This window comes from Diorhabda sublineata, chromosome 3, assembly GCF_026230105.1.
Source record: "Diorhabda sublineata isolate icDioSubl1.1 chromosome 3, icDioSubl1.1, whole genome shotgun sequence".
In the NCBI taxonomy this organism is placed as follows: domain Eukaryota; kingdom Metazoa; phylum Arthropoda; class Insecta; order Coleoptera; family Chrysomelidae; genus Diorhabda; species Diorhabda sublineata.
Window position 1 is genome coordinate 31,154,608 of NC_079476.1, and position 17,256 is coordinate 31,171,863.

The 17,256-nt window shown below is 32.1% G+C and overlaps 1 protein-coding gene across 1 annotated transcript in view; it reads right to left on the minus strand.

Moving 5' to 3' along the window:
* LOC130441881 (5-hydroxytryptamine receptor-like) overlaps positions 1-17,256 on the minus strand; it is a 366,379-nt gene that overhangs the window by 205,057 nt on the left and 144,066 nt on the right. Inside the window, exon 2 of the mRNA XM_056775706.1 lies at positions 8,117-8,418. Within this exon, the coding sequence (XP_056631684.1) occupies positions 8,117-8,411 (295 nt within the window). The 5' untranslated portion in view covers positions 8,412-8,418. The remainder of the gene's footprint in view (positions 1-8,116; positions 8,419-17,256) is intronic.

The following is a 17,256-nucleotide window of genomic DNA, read 5'->3' on the forward strand; positions in this document are numbered from 1 at the left end:
GATAGTCTTCTTCGGTAGGTAAGTATTTGAATGGCACAAAGTATTCAATGAAGGTTGTGAAGTCGTCGTCTATTTTCTGTTTGCTCAAAAATCGGTATGTATACAACTAGAAGATAGCAGAGGCTCTCAACATGGATATACCTAACATAATTTAGTTAATGTTTTCGCTCATACCAAAAGGAATGTTTGCAAAAACAACGTCAAGCAGAGGTTGCGAAATAGATTTTTTACAATATCGACGTAGCCGAATTTAGTGAATGGCACTTAAAAATGGGCTGAAGTCGAAAAAAACACGTCGAAATTCAACGTATTTCAAGATACTGCAAGGTCAAATTTGATAATATGGTATATCTTGAAGTATTTTTAGCTACAAATGTCCATTTGTACCTTAGACACCCACATCTAATTAGTGGTAACTTTGAAATTATTCCGACTGGCTAGTGTGTTACTATAGTCGGTAGAATGTGAATTTTGAAAAACCATCAACAGAAAATTTTGGTTCGAGTTCGAAAAATATCACGAAATGTTGAAATTTGTTCTGCTAAAGCATTTCAGCAAATGATTTGCAAATTAGACGAATAAGTAAGAAATTGTTCCTAAGACTTTTGACTGATTAGTAAACAGATAATCTGATGTTTTAATTTCCATGAAAATCAATTTACATGGAATTAAGATCATCTTCATTTCAAAACTGGATTTCATTGCCAAAATTCTCACTGGAAGACGAAGTGGGACTGACCTCGATTCAAAAAGAGCCGTCAATCGAATGTTAAAATCACGGTCATGGTTATTGTCTTCATCGCTTTTGATTCTCGAATTTTTGTTCGCTAGGACTCTTCCTATTTTTCATATCCACCTGTCTTACCATAAATAGCACCATGCAACAAATGAGAGATGTACTGGAAAAGAAATATTTTGACACCATTTCTGACATATAGAAGGCCAAAGCCCAGCCATTAGAAAGAAACCTGCTCGTTATGATGTTTTTTATGCTAGATTTTAAGTTTGTATTAATTAAAACTGATTTTTCATGAATATTTATTAAAATGACGACTCTGTACTGCAATAGTAGCTGTTTCGAGTTTTATTCTTATTTTATTCGAAGTTGATTTCACGCTAGTCTACAATTTCTAAGAATTCAACCAGAAGCGGCAGTGGATTGTCACAATATGTTTTTGATATTGTGAAATGCACTAAACCTTCAATTGTATACAGCCTGGAGAGTTTTCCACTTTGCATGAGTGTGTTGCAAGAAAAATACATGCCTTCGGTATTGGAATGTTTGTCATCACGTTAGAGAAAATATATTTTCATCATTTTCAAATGCCAACAGCATACCTAAAGGAGCCATTAAAAACTTTTTAGAACAATCAGATATAATTGAATATACGTCAACTATTCAATTTCCAATTATTCGATGAAATCCGATATTTGTTGGAGTTGCAGATAAATTTTCATCACAAAAGAGGCAGCAGGTCTGTGAATGTTCTGAAAGAATGCTGTGAAAAATGATAGGGTTTATGTGAAATTAGTCGTTTAATACATGAATCCTACTATTGTAAAAATGTCAATGGAAATAGCAAATCCTATGAAAGAATTTTGTTTAATAAATGCACAAATGATAATATATTCTTCCTCCTCAATAATGTGTACTCTAGCCTAAACAGCCATCACTCTACTGCAACACCTCTTTGTGATTTTTCTAAGGCTTTCGATTGTGTTAATCATAATATTCTAATCAACAAATTGCAGAACTACGGTTTTAGGAGAGCACCTCTCGCATGGTTAAGTCATACCTTACCAGCAGTCTATTTTGTTTCTTCTGTTTATAAACGACATCTCTCATCTAGACATCAGTGATAAAATAAGTCTATTTACAGAGGATACTGGTTTCTCTTGGAGCAACCCTGATTTCACGGTACTTCATGGAACCATATCTAGTGACCTAATCACCCTTAAATCATGGTGTAATTCTCTGTCTCAACATTTCTAAAACCAAAGTTTTATCATATAAAAATACATTGCAGCCACCACCATTGACATCGTTGAATCTGTATAATTTCTTGAAATTGGAGTTACATACATATTACCACCTTATCTAAAAAATCGAGGTACTCCTGTTTTGCGCTGAGATCAATTTCCAAAGATCTGATTTTATTCACCTCCTGAACAGTCTATTATGCCCTTATTGAGCCGCATCTCAGATATGCTCTTCTCCTTTGGGGTACGTGTGGTACGACTCAACTTGAGCGAATCTTCAAACTACAAAAGAGAGCTGTTAGATATTTACTCGGACTTAACAGCAGGGCTCACTGCAAGGACTCCTTCAAAAGTTTAAAAATTCTGAATCTTCCTTCCTTATTCATCTTCGAATCCGTTTGCCTAATTCGTAAGCCCCCTTCTTCAATTTCAGAAAGGTCGTTGCACGGCTATCCACTTAGGAACGCGAAGCATGACCTTTACCACGTTCAGAATTAGTTAAGGGTTCAATATTTTACAATGCAAAGAAAATGCACAATTACTTGCCAATTGAAGTCAAATCATCTTCCGCATTCCGCAATAATTTCAAGGCATATTTACTGGAAAGTGCCTTCTACTCTGCAAACGACTTCTAATAATAATATTTAATTTCGGACATGCTGCATACTGCTTTTATTTTTGCTATGGACTTATTTACTAATTATTACTAATTACTTTTACCCGTAATTTTGTTACTCATTGTGGTTTTATTCTGTAGATGGAAATTTTATTTTATTTGTATCTTTATTTAGTGATTTTTATGTTTGTTTTTCAGTTTTTACAAGCTTTTGTCTACAAATTGTAACAATTTTTTGAGAATAAAGCAAGGTTTGGAATTAACTATAAATAACTATGAAATCTGCATAATTTCTAACCGCTATTTAAGTAACAAACGAAATGTAATCACAAAAATGCATACTAGAGAAAAAATATTGCGATTTCTAGATCAGTAGAACATATATTTAGGTTCTCATTAATTTAACTTAGGCCAAACCAAGATTATATCTTCGCTTTCAATCAATATTCCTTTTGTTCTCATCCAGGTCATTAAGTAATTTTGACGTACGGGGCATTGTTCAACCATCACAAATCTAAACATTGACGGCGAACGCGAAAAGCCACTTTAGACTAATGAGGAAAATGTGAATAAATAATTAAGTAAAAATAATGATAACACACATACAGTGTGCAGTAATCTTGAAATAATGATTAAATTAATTTTCTACGTAATTATAAACAATCTTGAAAGAAGGTCAGTTTTTGTATAAAAACCATATTTTGTATATTAAATGCTGTTCAACCTACTGGAAGTAATAAATATCGTGAATGAAAAAAATAAAATTAAAACTATGACAAGTCAGAGCATATTGTTTAGCTTATAATCATTGAAGATCTCCCTGGAAAAACATTGTCATCGACAGGTTTGGCATATCGGCGATTTCAGTAGAACACCATTCAATTTGACCTGAGCACGTGGCTGGTAATTTGCTATCGCGTGACAACAATTTAACAGTAAGTGGTGGGACGTGTTAGCAAGTTTGCTCATGAGTGGAATAACGTCTGGATCATTTAGAAATGAACCACGCATTTGTTATTTGTCACCGGTTTAAAATAGCGATATAAGGGCAAAAAAGAAAGGAAGGACAATAAAAATGCATATTAACCTTTTCAATGTTAGTATTATTTCATCGATAATTTCTGAAATCCATTAAAATGCGTTTATGGGTCTATTTTAGTCGGTTGTAGCACTCAAAAGCTGAAAATCTCGAGGTCTGAAAGTACGGAAAATTTATCTAGACCTATTAAAATGGGGAAATCCGGGAAGGCTTCACTGGTCCGAATATAGGAGAGAGTCCCAGTGAAAAGGTAAGTAGGAAAAAGTTATGTGACGAGAAAAGGACTAGAAAAACCTGGTAAACCAGGACCATTGCTGGCAAGTAGGAAAACGATGAATGTGGTGTGGAACTTTTTTCTAACTTTGCCAAGTGAAGAAGAGTGAACTATTATTAATATTTTAATTCGAGCTTACATTTATAATTATCTTATAAATTTAGGATTTTCTGTTAGGTTCAACGTTTAAATATGTATTTAACACTAAGTTTGTCACTTACAAAGATTTTATACAATATCTTTTCCTTTTTGTGTAATAAACTAATAAAGCACTTTATTTCGAAAACATATGTGTTTTTTTCTGTTTGATCCGACAAGTCTCATACTTAATTTTAATAAATAATTAACGAACTTACGAAGTTGTAGTTCTAACAAAAAAAATTGGAAAAACGTGTTTTAAATGAAGCTGCTTACACCGTTATTCCAGGGAGGTCTTCAATAGTAAATATTGTCAATAAAGTCAAACTTTATTTCATTGCATAGTTATCCCCTTCAAGGGCTGTAACGCTAAAAATTTGTTTTAATGATGAGAGCACCGGAGCTTTAGCCAAGCACGAAGTAATAACATTTTACAACTTGACAAAAGGGGGTGTCGATATTGTGGATGAAATGAGAGCCTGTCACTCAGTAGCTAGGGTGTCTTGAAAATGGCCAATGACCAATTTTTCGAAATGATTAATACAAGTGGCATCTACAGCCAGATCATTTATAAAGCAAATACTGCAATTTGATCGGAAGGACGGTTTTTCGAAAGAACTGGCACTGAGTTTGATGTAATCGCACCATATTACCAGATCGGATGTATATAATATGAAACCTCAAAATCGTAGTGCTATGAAAAGAATTACAGGTGTTGACTCGAATACTGAAGAAACAAGGTTGGAGACGAATTCTGTGCTTTTTGTTTGTGGTACTTGCAAAACACACCCATTTGTCAGGCCCACACTGTATACAGTTGCGTAAATTGTACTGATATTGAATAGCAAGCTTTCTCTAGTAGAAAAAAATTTTTTTGAACATTTATTACTTTTTGTAGAAAAGATAAGTGTTGATATTTGATACTTATGTTTTTTGAAGCTTTTCAACTATATTTAAACAATTTATACATTTGGGTTAAGAAATTTAGTTAGGATATGAACTATATCACATTCTTTTTATCGATAAACATCACAAAATGATATAAAATGTTCAAATACATCAATTTACGGTGAAATTATTCAAATACAGCACCGTGGGAGAAATTCTCACTTGCTAGTTCTGGAGTGACGGAAATTCTAGCGAGATTTCCCTGGTTAATAAAAGTTACGAGGAAACCAATATTTAGAAAGAAGGGTTCAAGAATTGGTATGAAGAGGAGGACAAATCACATCTATCTTTGTGTTAAAAATATATCTACCTTAGAATATATATCTAACGATTAATGCCAAATATCGGGCTGGACTATTTTTTGTGCCCACACTGTAGAAATATTTCTCAATAAATCCCATACAATTTCCAACCCAAATGTACTACTTCTTATATCCAAATTATTTCACAATGCTTTTTCCTGATACAAAAAAAGCGAATGTTTATCCTTAACCTTCCCATAACTAAATCTGATGTATAAACAAGTTAAAGGTCCTTAGAAACTTTCATAAAAGACCACCAACTGTTATGTCTATAAGAAAATGGTTCGACAGTTTGAAAATAATGGATCGTTATCACGGCAAAATTGTATTGTAGGTAACAATAATATTATTAATGATATAATAACTGTTTATGTTCATGACAAGATCTCGTTATCGAATGGAATTGGAATGTATAGAATATAACACTAAAAGAGTATCACGGGACAGATTGAAAAGAATGATTTTTATAAACTCTAAGTGAATGACTTCTAATTCCAATTAAGAAGAGTTCAATGTATTTTCGATTTGATGATCGAGCTCGAGTATAAGACAATAGATTATAGTAAAAGAATGTGACAACGAAACAACAGTTTGAAACAATTATAATGTACGCGCATATACATATGTAAATTTTAACATATTCAAGTGCACATTTCTCATGTTATGTTTTTATAACGATTCATCACAAATTTTCATGAAAAATATATGAAAGTTGAGAATTGGAATCAAATTTTTTTCATCGTAAATAATGAGTTGTCACTTATCACATGAGGCATCACAGGCACGTGATACCCTCATGTCGCGTGTTCCGTGACTCGGAAAAAATAGCTAAAAGGGGCATTCGGCATGCCGTATATACACTGAATGAAATTTCATTCAAACCGTGAAAATTCAAAAGCACTCATACCACCAATTCCTTCAAACGCAGACAATTTTTGATTTTTGTTGGTTGGCCATCCAGAGAATCAAATCTGGAAATATAGTACAATCTCCGAGAATGGAACTTCACACAAAACATTACAGTGTTGTCTATTCTTCTGTCGCAAATCAAAATGTAGGCTTTTTTTAATTATTATTATTATATTATACGATGGTTTTGAGATATAGCAACACTGATGCCAATATGTCGAATCTGAACCAGAACGTGTTGTCATACAGATACTTGAAACATTCTTCTTGGTCAAGAAATGGAATTAAATCATTTGCGTGCGACGACAAATCATGAATCTATGCACTTCCAAGCAAATGGTCGCCTGTTTTCTCGTAATAACTGTACATGTCACCACCGTTCCATCAGAGCTACATAGAACGGTCAATTCTGAAGGGTACACCAGCATTTGTTTGCCAGAACTGTTCAAAACCAATAGCAGAAGACGAATAATTCGCCACCACAACAATGCTCTCATACATTAGTTAAACAGGAACATTTTTAAACAGACAAACATCGATTTGTTGGTTCATTGTCGGTACAGTTTCAATTGTTGTTGTTTTTAGCATATTTGTGTTTCAATGAACATCCTAAATGACTTTAAAAAATTACATTTCCATATTTTGATTTCGTATAAAACTTTATGATCAATTTATCTCCAAAATGTCACACCCAAAGGGTATTGACTGTTGCATAGCGGCACAGGAGGATGCGATGTACGATCGGATTTTTCCATCTCACTAATTTTATTCACTTCTTTGCGTTCCGTGACGGTTATCGAAACTTTGACTTCAGATTGACCATCATCGCTTTATTTACTGCTGTATGGAATAGCTGATTTGTTGATTTTCCGAATCACTAACGAAAGATTTTCAACCACAATGTTGTCCTCCGAAAATGTCCATTATTTTACCAAGTGAAGATCGTACTTTACAGGGTTACGCATCACATGATAAGAGCATTCAAATTCATGTTGATTTATAGTGTTAACTATTTCCAAAGTTTTGTTCTCATGGTCTTAAGAACCTCGATGTCTGTAATACCCCAAACTTATGTTCAAAAAACAGCGATAATCCTACATCTCCAACGTTTCCAAATGTTTGAGCAGATTTTTTCAGAGCGTCTATGACTCTACGCCTTATAAGAGCGGAGAACAGGAACATCATGCCATCCTCATACGCAGATAATGGTTAAGAACATGGCTGCAGGATTTTTATTAGTTCTTGTTGTATCTCCGCGCTATGATCCCATTTATTGTTTATTAGGTAGTAGAAAAATTTGAAATCGAAATCTTTAAATAAGAAGAGAGTACTTCTTCCTTCCTCGAACAATTCACAAAACAATCATTTTATGAATATTAACCCATGGCAATTCATTTAAGTGCGAATTACGTTTAAATAAATGTGTCATGGTAATTTTTCAAAAATCGAGCAACTCGATTTTGCAGTCAAAGATTTGTGACATTTTGACTATTCAAATAAAGTATATTGTCTTATTAACTTTTCGATTATTTCCATGCATTGCATCCCCTCATAACGCTAGGGAGTCAATGAAACTGATATCAGGTCTTCTTAATACCTAACTGTCGAATTCAGTTGAATTCTAAAGTATAAAAATTGAATTGTAATATTATTCATTGGAGAAACCGTGTTCAATTTAGAAAGGGGTTTATTTCGTCAATGCTCGTTTCGCTTTAAAGTAATTCTGAACAAAAACATGTGCTACAAGTAAACGAATTGTTATTTATAAATGTCCATATTTTGTATTGTAACAATGAGGTTTATAAAACCAACACTTAGAGAGAATTTTGGAGGAGAATTATTCTAATGAAAAATTATACAATTTATTCCTTTTGCTAATATTTTTTGTTAAAAGATAATTTTAGACTCACCACGAAAGAGTGTATATATTCCTAGAGGCATCACCAAAATGGCTACCATCAAATCCGTAATAGCCAAGGACATCAAGAAGTAATTAGTTACGTTTTGAAGTCTTCTTTCCCAACAAATAGCGAGACATACTAAAATATTTCCAGCTGCTGTACCAACCACAAGCCCGAATGCTGATAATGCCCACCAGTTTTCTTTCTGCTCTTCGACAAATATTGTTAAATTTGTAGTAGCGATCGAGATAGTTTTATAAAAGTACAGTGTTTCATTTTTCGCATCTGATTCAGTAGTCGTCATAGTAGAGCTGGAAAAAAACATAAATTTTTAAAATAATGTTTGCCAAAACCATTTCATTGAATAAATCATAATACTATTCGAAAACTTATGTGCCATTGAAATAATTATAGAACTTCGGGGATATAGTAGGAAAGTCAAGGTCATTTTCACAAAAAACGTAGTAAATTATCCAGAAAAACGTATACAATAATGTTGCTTCTATATAATAGATTACCACTAAAAGCTATTTTTTTCAAAATGATTATTATTTTATTTGTTTTGTTAATATGTAGTCTCTTTTTTTTAATTTAATTCATTATATTTATTATTACACTATGTACAATAATTATAATGATCGTTTATATCCCGAAAAAGATGTTTTTCAACACATAATATCAATATGTCGTATAAAATAGAAAAAGTATTTTCGTCTTGCGTGTATTTGAGTTGTATCCGCCAGTAAACGATTCACCGCATAACGATATCATTATTGCTTAAGCTACTACCAAGACGTATAAAAATAAAATGAATGGAGCATAAATATATAATAGACAATTTTTTTGGAGACTCAATTGTCTTGGGATTATTCAGATTTTGAAAAACTGATAGTAGCTTGAATTTATTGATACAGTATGACCATTTCATTTTAGTTTCTAGTTGTTTTTAGATGGATTAAGGTCTCTAACCATTACAACGTCATACATGAAAAGCAACACGATACGTCTTGCTATGCCCACTGAAACGGATTGACGGCGTTCAGTGTCCGTATGATGCCCGTATGCAACCCGTATGTAATCTGTATCCTCATAAAGATCTAAATCAAGTTATTAAGTAATATAATAAGTAGGCCTATTAAGAAATCAACTGTTAGAAAACTGGCAATGATTGCTAGTGCAAGCATTCAAGCTCAAAACGGTGTCAAACCTCCGAATTCTTTAAAGCAGCTCCGATTTTCCTAAAAATCTATAATTAAGCTCATCTTATCCTCCATATCAAAATCTACTTGATCGCAAATTGTTGTGAAAACCACCCCTTATCGAGAATTACCAATATTATACTTTTTTTCCATTTAAATATTTTTCGTTTATGCAGCATGAATATCTTAATATCTATCTATGATAGAAAATTTATACATTTTCATATATCAACCCTTAAAATCTTTAAAAACTACCCTTCTGATGAAAATAATATGGGAAAAAATCTTTTAACGATTTAAAACATTGCAATTTCATTTTTACTGTGAAAAATTCATAGCATTTTAATAAAATTTAATTGATTCTCAATTTTTATTATTCAACCCTTGAAAACTACCTTCTACTTTGCAGAGAATGAAATAAAAATAAATCTAATGACTGCCAACTTTTAGATTTTGCATTAAAGTTTTTTGCCTCTACTTGAAGTAATTTTTAATTGTCTATATCATGTCAACCCTTTGATAAAAATAAAAATAAAATTTTTAAATGACTGTTAATGTTTTGATTTCGAATTTTTTCGGTATTGAAGTTTATTTTCCAAACTCGAAAGGATTTTTCATTCTCTACACCCTGACACCCCTAAAGAACCACATACAGTCAACTTAGCATCAACAGACAAAATCCGTGGGCCAAAATTTCAAACTTTTTCATATCCTGTAATTCACAAAAAAAATTTCAAATTCTTATGTTTTGAGTAACTGCATTAATTTTGGAGCTATCACATCCTACAAAAAACAGTTTTAAAGGTAATTTTCAGGGCTACAAGCTTATGTATGTTAGAATGGCTTGAGATCCTTCACATTTTATCCTCGCAGTATATAGTGACAGATTAACTTGGTTATAACTCTGTCAATTTTTATGCTACAAAAAAAAATAAAAAAAAAACAAAATAATCGTTACAGAAAATGCTTGAAGTTGACAGTTTATTTGTTTTTTTTCTTTTAAATCAATAAAAAGTATTATTTAATGCCCATTTTTTTTAAAATACCATTCAAGTAAAGTATTAGGCACAAGGAATAATTTTGATTTTCAATGAAATGGCATTAATTTTAGTGCAATTTTTTTTTAGCCTCAACTATTTTACATCATATCTCACTGAAATTTCAATCGGAACACTTTTATCAGTAGTCATTTGTTTGAAGAATGTATTCTTTTCCCGTTATTTCAGGTTAAATGCTCAATTACGTAAAACAGAAGCTATCTATAACTTGCTTTAGGTAGAACATTAAGATCTTAAACTATAGCTTCATTTCCTTGTTTTTTTATAAGCTTCATTTTTGTTTTTCACACTTTTTTCGATAAAATACATCATTACAGAGTTATACGTAAAAAACTATTGAAAAATTCGGTTTTTTTGACGAAAAATCGTATTTTTCAATCGCGAATAACTCAAAAACTATTGATCTGACGAAAAAACTTTAAACGACATTTCTCACTTCAAATTTGCTAATATTTCGATTTTTGTGGTTATTTTGGCTGAAAAAGTTTTCACCCTCGAGACGAAAAATTGAAGAATATTGGACGTTATTCAGGCACTTAATTTATGATGAAGAAAAGTTCTTTCAGTATTTCCAAATGTCTACATTCCAATTTAGTGTATTGCTGAAAAAAATTGAAAACGACATTGTCAGAGGAAACAACAACTTTATAGAATGTCTGTCATCTAAAGAAAGCCTTACGGTAAGTAAAACGATTTTTAATATATTTTGAATCAAACTTTTTTTCAAATATTCAGAATCAACTTTCAAATTCTTAATCGTGAGTAGCTATTCTAAAATATTTTCTGGCTCTGCCCACTACAACGTATTATTCCAAACGTTAGTGGTCGTATCCCAAATCTCTGGAGACGTAGGCTTGGATGTATTACTTCGTGGAACGCATGAAGAAGGTGATGCTGGAGATGGAGTGTATGCACATTGAGGTGTAGTTGTTATAAAGCTATGTGGTGCGAGCTGCTGTAGGCGACTGAGTTGGTCAGTGACGGAACGATCTAGTGGGCATAGTCTCGTACTTTTTAATACAAAGAATATTTTTTTACTCGACACGTTCCTACTACGGTCATAGTATAATACGTTGTAGTGAGCAGAGACTCTTAACATCATCGCAGGCAGCTATAGATTTGCCAGTGTTCAAGTGCTAGTAGTCTATACTTCAAATTTTTGCGACAAATCATGAAACAAAACATTTTATTCAAAATCAAAGTTCAAATCATTCTATTTGAAAATGAAGTAGACAATAAGATTTCGGTGGAAATTGAACCGATGTATATTAGACAATAATGTCTGTTTCTGTGTCGCTTGTTTTTACATTTAGGACTGTACATTTTCTAAACTGTTCGCATTGAACTTTTTCATTTTTGTATTCATCATTAACGTAAGAATCATTCTATTATCATTCTATTTGCTAGGCAACCAGTCAGAATAAATGGTGTTACCATCAAGAGAGATATTTGTTCCATATAAATAACTGTTCCACTATGCGATGCAACAAAATATGATCTATAACAACTTCTCGCTCCTCCTCAAACCAGAACTAAATGGTTTCTACTTTCCTCACATTTGCAGATCACAGTTTTCCAGTTCATATTTCGAAAACTTACGTTTACCAAAATAAAAATTTATATCATGAGAATATTTTACGAAATTGAATATGTTTTGTTTGTGAAAAATCTGGAACACGCATCTTAGCTATCGTAGTTATAAAAAAAGACATCAAAAATCAGCAAACAACAAGGTCTCAAGGAACCTATAGACCATCAAGAGAATTGGTATATTGCCTCAGAAACAACAAAATTTTGAAAACTATATGTAAATTTGTTTTATTACTGTGATAATTGTTATAAGTAAATATTCTAACATTTTTTGTAAACAACAATATGAATTTAATTCTGTTATAGATAGATATTATGAAGAAGTAAAATGATTGAAGGATCATTTTTAAGGTTGTGTTTTAAAATTTGAAATTTCTCCTTCTTGTTCGAAAACTGTAAAAAAATCGAGTTCTGGGCTACGATCTGCAACTAATTAAATAAATTTAACCATTTTTTTTCTATAGTCAAATTGTTCATGATAAAAATTAATACATAGAAAAAAATTCACCTATAAATTATTAGTTTGTCAGTTTTAAACTTTTGGAAAGTAATAAATGGGTGGATGGCTTCAACTTAAACTGTTTGAAATCAAATTAATTCACTTTTTATTTACATAATTCGCATCAACTAAAACTTGTTTATAGCGGCAAGTATAATTTTCCTACAAAGCAGTTTTCTGGATATCAGAATATTCTATTCTATTATTACTCAATCGAGTTGAATTGAGATGATAAGAGTGTTTATGAGAAAATTTAGTAATTTTATTAAACATTTTATGAGATTTGTATTCAACTTGCAATTAAAGTTTAGATATAACTTTTTGATTTAATATTGAGTAGGTAACTATGGGTCTATCACGTGACCAAGGTACGATAGGAAGGCTTCATCTTCCACTTCACTCGTACTACAGTTAAGTTTCTATTTCTATCTAAAAATAAGTACTTGATTTTGATAGGGCATTCATCAGAAAGTTCAGGCACTCCACACTAGCAATATTTATAGATTTATTCGACCACCAGGCTTGCCTCTTCTTTTCCTTTTATCACTGAAAGAAAATATCAAGTCACTTCGCAAATATTGGTTACTCATGCTAGCAACATTTTAACCAAATACGTATTTATTGTTTCTGGAAGTACGGATTTATACAAATGATTTGAACAGAATGTCCAAAATAAGAATATTCTCAGAAATTTGACAAAATTTTTATCAGTTTTTAATATTTTCAATAAGGTACTCCTTTGTTCTTGGGGCACTTTATTGCTTTATACTTAAAACTAAAGTTTTTAGGCATATTTTATTTATGAGTAAGTTGAAGGTTATGGAATATTCTAAAACATTTATTATTTAATGAAACTTTTTTTACAGAACAAAGTAACGACCTGTCTCGATCAAACAATAATGAGAAAAATTGTAGTATATTTCCGTTTGATAACTTTTACGTGAGGAGGAATTCTATTTACGTAAACAAGTTTTATGACGTCTATGTTAACGCTATTTCTCCTTTATGTACACGTACACACCCAACAATGTGAATGTTTTTGGAATGAAGCTTATTCCTTATTTCAAGATTTGGCTGGCAGAGAAAAAAAAATAATAAGAACAGAAAACATGGTATATGAAATGACTATTACAAGAAAAAAATAAAGAAGTGAATTCTTATTGCAGTTATCAAATTAGATTAATTGGATGTTATAAAAACGGAAGGATTGTACCATTCAATATCTAGAAGAATAAACCAATCAATACTTGGTGGAAGCCACAAACTTTTTTTCGTCTGTACCTAAATGAATATGATTTGTTGAAACGAAACCATGAACTCAATGAGTTGATAATGACTTATTGGCTGTTTACATATCACTTTGACGAGACAGCCAAGGATTGTTTTAACCCCTTAATATTGTTAGGAAAACGTCGACTATAGTTTATATCTTTGACCTGATTGCTTCATTAGATAAACTCTTTTGGTTAATTCAACTGCACAACCATTTTGTAATTTTTGTACAGAAGCAGAGATTTGGCAACAAAGTAAAGCGATAGACATCTGAGTGAGTCTCAGTTTTTGCAGTTTTGGCAGCATACCAAGACTGGTTCATAAATTATACTAATAATGTGAACACAAACAAGTTATATTAACATAATAGATATAAATATTTATAAGTAGATCAACAGTATCAATGGAAGTTGAGAGATTTAGAGGATTACTCTCAAAACTTGGCACAATATTCATAAATTGTTAATTTATAAAACCGGAAGGCACGAAAATTTAGAGTGATTATTTAAACGAGGGGCTCCACTCCAAACTAATAACAAAAATTTGCTGCACTTAGGGGGTTAAATAAGTTACGTTAAGGTTGAGGAATCATTTTTTCAAGGCGTGATCGAACAAAAAAATTATTTTTCATTTTTAACATAATTTTAGTTTACTCTTTCATGATTTCTTTATACATCAATAAAAAGTTATTCTGTTTCTTATTATGAATTATTAAAAATTACACGTAATATGAAGATAAGGAATCGCTGTAGCTAACGCATGCAAACGATCAGAAAAACGGCGCCTAAACCGAAATTCCGCGATGGTATCGTTCATGTGATAATTAAGGTGGCCATATTTTGGCATATTATCACGTGCCTCACGCCACACTTGCTCCACGTTTTGGGTGTATACATCGCAATCAGGATCCACGAAATTATAAGTATGATTAACTGTCAAATGCTTGAAACCTAAATATTGGATAAAAGAAATACATATAATTTTGACGATAAGCTTTCAACGATTGACCTTATCTAACTTAACCTAACCTAATCTAACCGTATTTGCTATTGCTGTAGGTAACCGCCTATTCTGATATGATTGGATAATTCTTGACATTTAATATGCATGATGTAATGAGTATTTTTTCGGAAAATATGTATCTTACCCACCTTTAAAGTACTTTCCGAGAACTAAAACAAGCCTATATGCGCGAAAAAATTTTTGGAGGAAGTTTGGGGTGGTGTCTCACTAACAATAATATTCATCAAATTTAGAATAAATATTATTACAACAAGACTAGTTAGGTTGCTACATTCAAATTCATCTTCCTTTTCCCAGTAACTTGGCATTTGTCTATATAAATACAAAGTTAGGTTTTTGATATTTTCATGTTTCTAATTCGTCTTGATTTTAGTCCCCTCTGATTCAAAGTTATTTGACCATAAATATCCTCATCTACTGATTTTATAATTATTATTGTAGGTATACGATAAGATTTAGTATTTAAGGCAGTTTGTAAACTGATTCTGGGCTCTTAATAGTGGAACGAAAAAGCAAATTTCGAGGAACATCTTACCAAATCGAGGTATTCGCTGAGATGGAATGCGGACGCGCGATACTCAATCGAAGTCACAGAAACACAGTAATCTCAATCTGCCCAGACAACAACGAAGATGACTCACTCTCCAGATTGACATCGGTGGACTCTCCGGTCGGGTCAGAATCCATCCTTGGTGTTGCTAAAAGTATTGCTATCGTGTCTCTCAACGGTTTTTTCGTAAAGTGAGCTCGGCAGAGATGAATAGAGACACCTGGCATGAGACAAGTAAAGGTACATATAGATGGACCTAACCAAACATCTGTAACAACTAAACAGTCGAAATCCGAATGGTGACCGGACTTTTAGCCGGACACTGACATCTAAGACGCCATCTTCATATCAGTTCAATATTAGCAGACTCAGGACTCACGTTTCGCGCGTAATCTTTGTCTGTATATTGTTTGTTTTGTTTTGATTTGATATGTTTTTTAATTTTTGTTTTGGTCCGAGATCATGTAGACGTGCTAGTTTTCGCTACTGAAGATGTATGAAAAGAGCATAATTAGTAAAATTCTAGGTCAAGTGAAAGTTGGAAATATTTAGTATCAGGCACATATGAACTTTGAAATTGAGAATATATCAATAAATCAGAATGATTACGATAGTACAGACATATTAAAATTGACAGGGAATAAAGAAATCATAGAATGTTGACCGAACGAGAAAAGATTGCCAGATAGACCAAAATTTAGATGGAAGGATCATATTATACACTGGAGTACACAGATGGAGGACAGAAAGAAATGGTTAACAATTGTCGACGGTTCAAAAACATGTAATCATTTGTAAATAAGTAGCAATTGCATGTGGACTAACCTCCCACAAAATTCAGGGTGCATGAGCTTAATTTTAGCAACTACAATTCTGAATTTAGCATAACCTTTAATAAGTAAATAATAGCGATTGTGGTATATAAACCAATTTTGTCAATTTCATTAAGAATTTAGAAGAAACGAGCATCATTATAATCGAATAACTTTGATAACAAAACCTGTCTGTTAACATTCAAATGAACCCAAGAGGATAACTTCCAAGTGGGTAACCTCTTCCTATTATCGTGTGTGACTGTAATTTCATACTCAAGTGAATGTGCATACTTCGAAAGGATTATTTAATTCCATTGTAAATAATTTTTTCTTCGTTCCAACAAATCGTTCGACTCAAATCTGTCCAAAAGTTCCGAATAACATGGAAACTAAACTTGAATTCTAATTAATCCTTGTCTCACATTATAGCTACAAAAAACAGAAATGAATCGCAGTTAGATTTGTGTTTCTCAATATATCTCACTTGAAAACTGTATAATAATCCCTTCTTCTACCACGCTCTGATTAATTCAGAAACAAAAATTGGAACGTTGAGGTTGAATTTTAAAAGCCTTTCAATTTTTTCTCATTGAATCCCCAATGTACTTTCGAGAATGAGGGGTTTTGATTGACAGTTTAAAGATTTAAAATTGAATTTTTAGAATGTGAAATGTGCCTAAAATATAGCTTATGGTTATTTCTTTCTCCATTACGAAAATAACATGAAAACATAACGAAGATAGTCCGTTTAAGGGCACGAAGAATATCGAAACAAATCCCTCTAAAAAAAGACACAGGTAGAGCCAATTCCTCTGTCAATATAGTACCTTGTTATACTTTCTTATTCGAAGAAAGCAGAACTAGAAACATCATAAATAACTAGCGAAGCTACATTTGAGAAAACTTCGACACATATCACAAAAAACGTTGATAGAGAAATGGAGAAGCATATATATATATATATATATATATATATATATATATATATATATATATATATATATATATATATATATATATATATATATATATATATATAAGCAAATGTGTTGTTAAGTCGGCACTACACGATGCGTCCAGTGCTTGCTTCCAACGTTGGACGCTGGTATGATTGGACGTATCGTGTGGTCATAGCGTGCAATC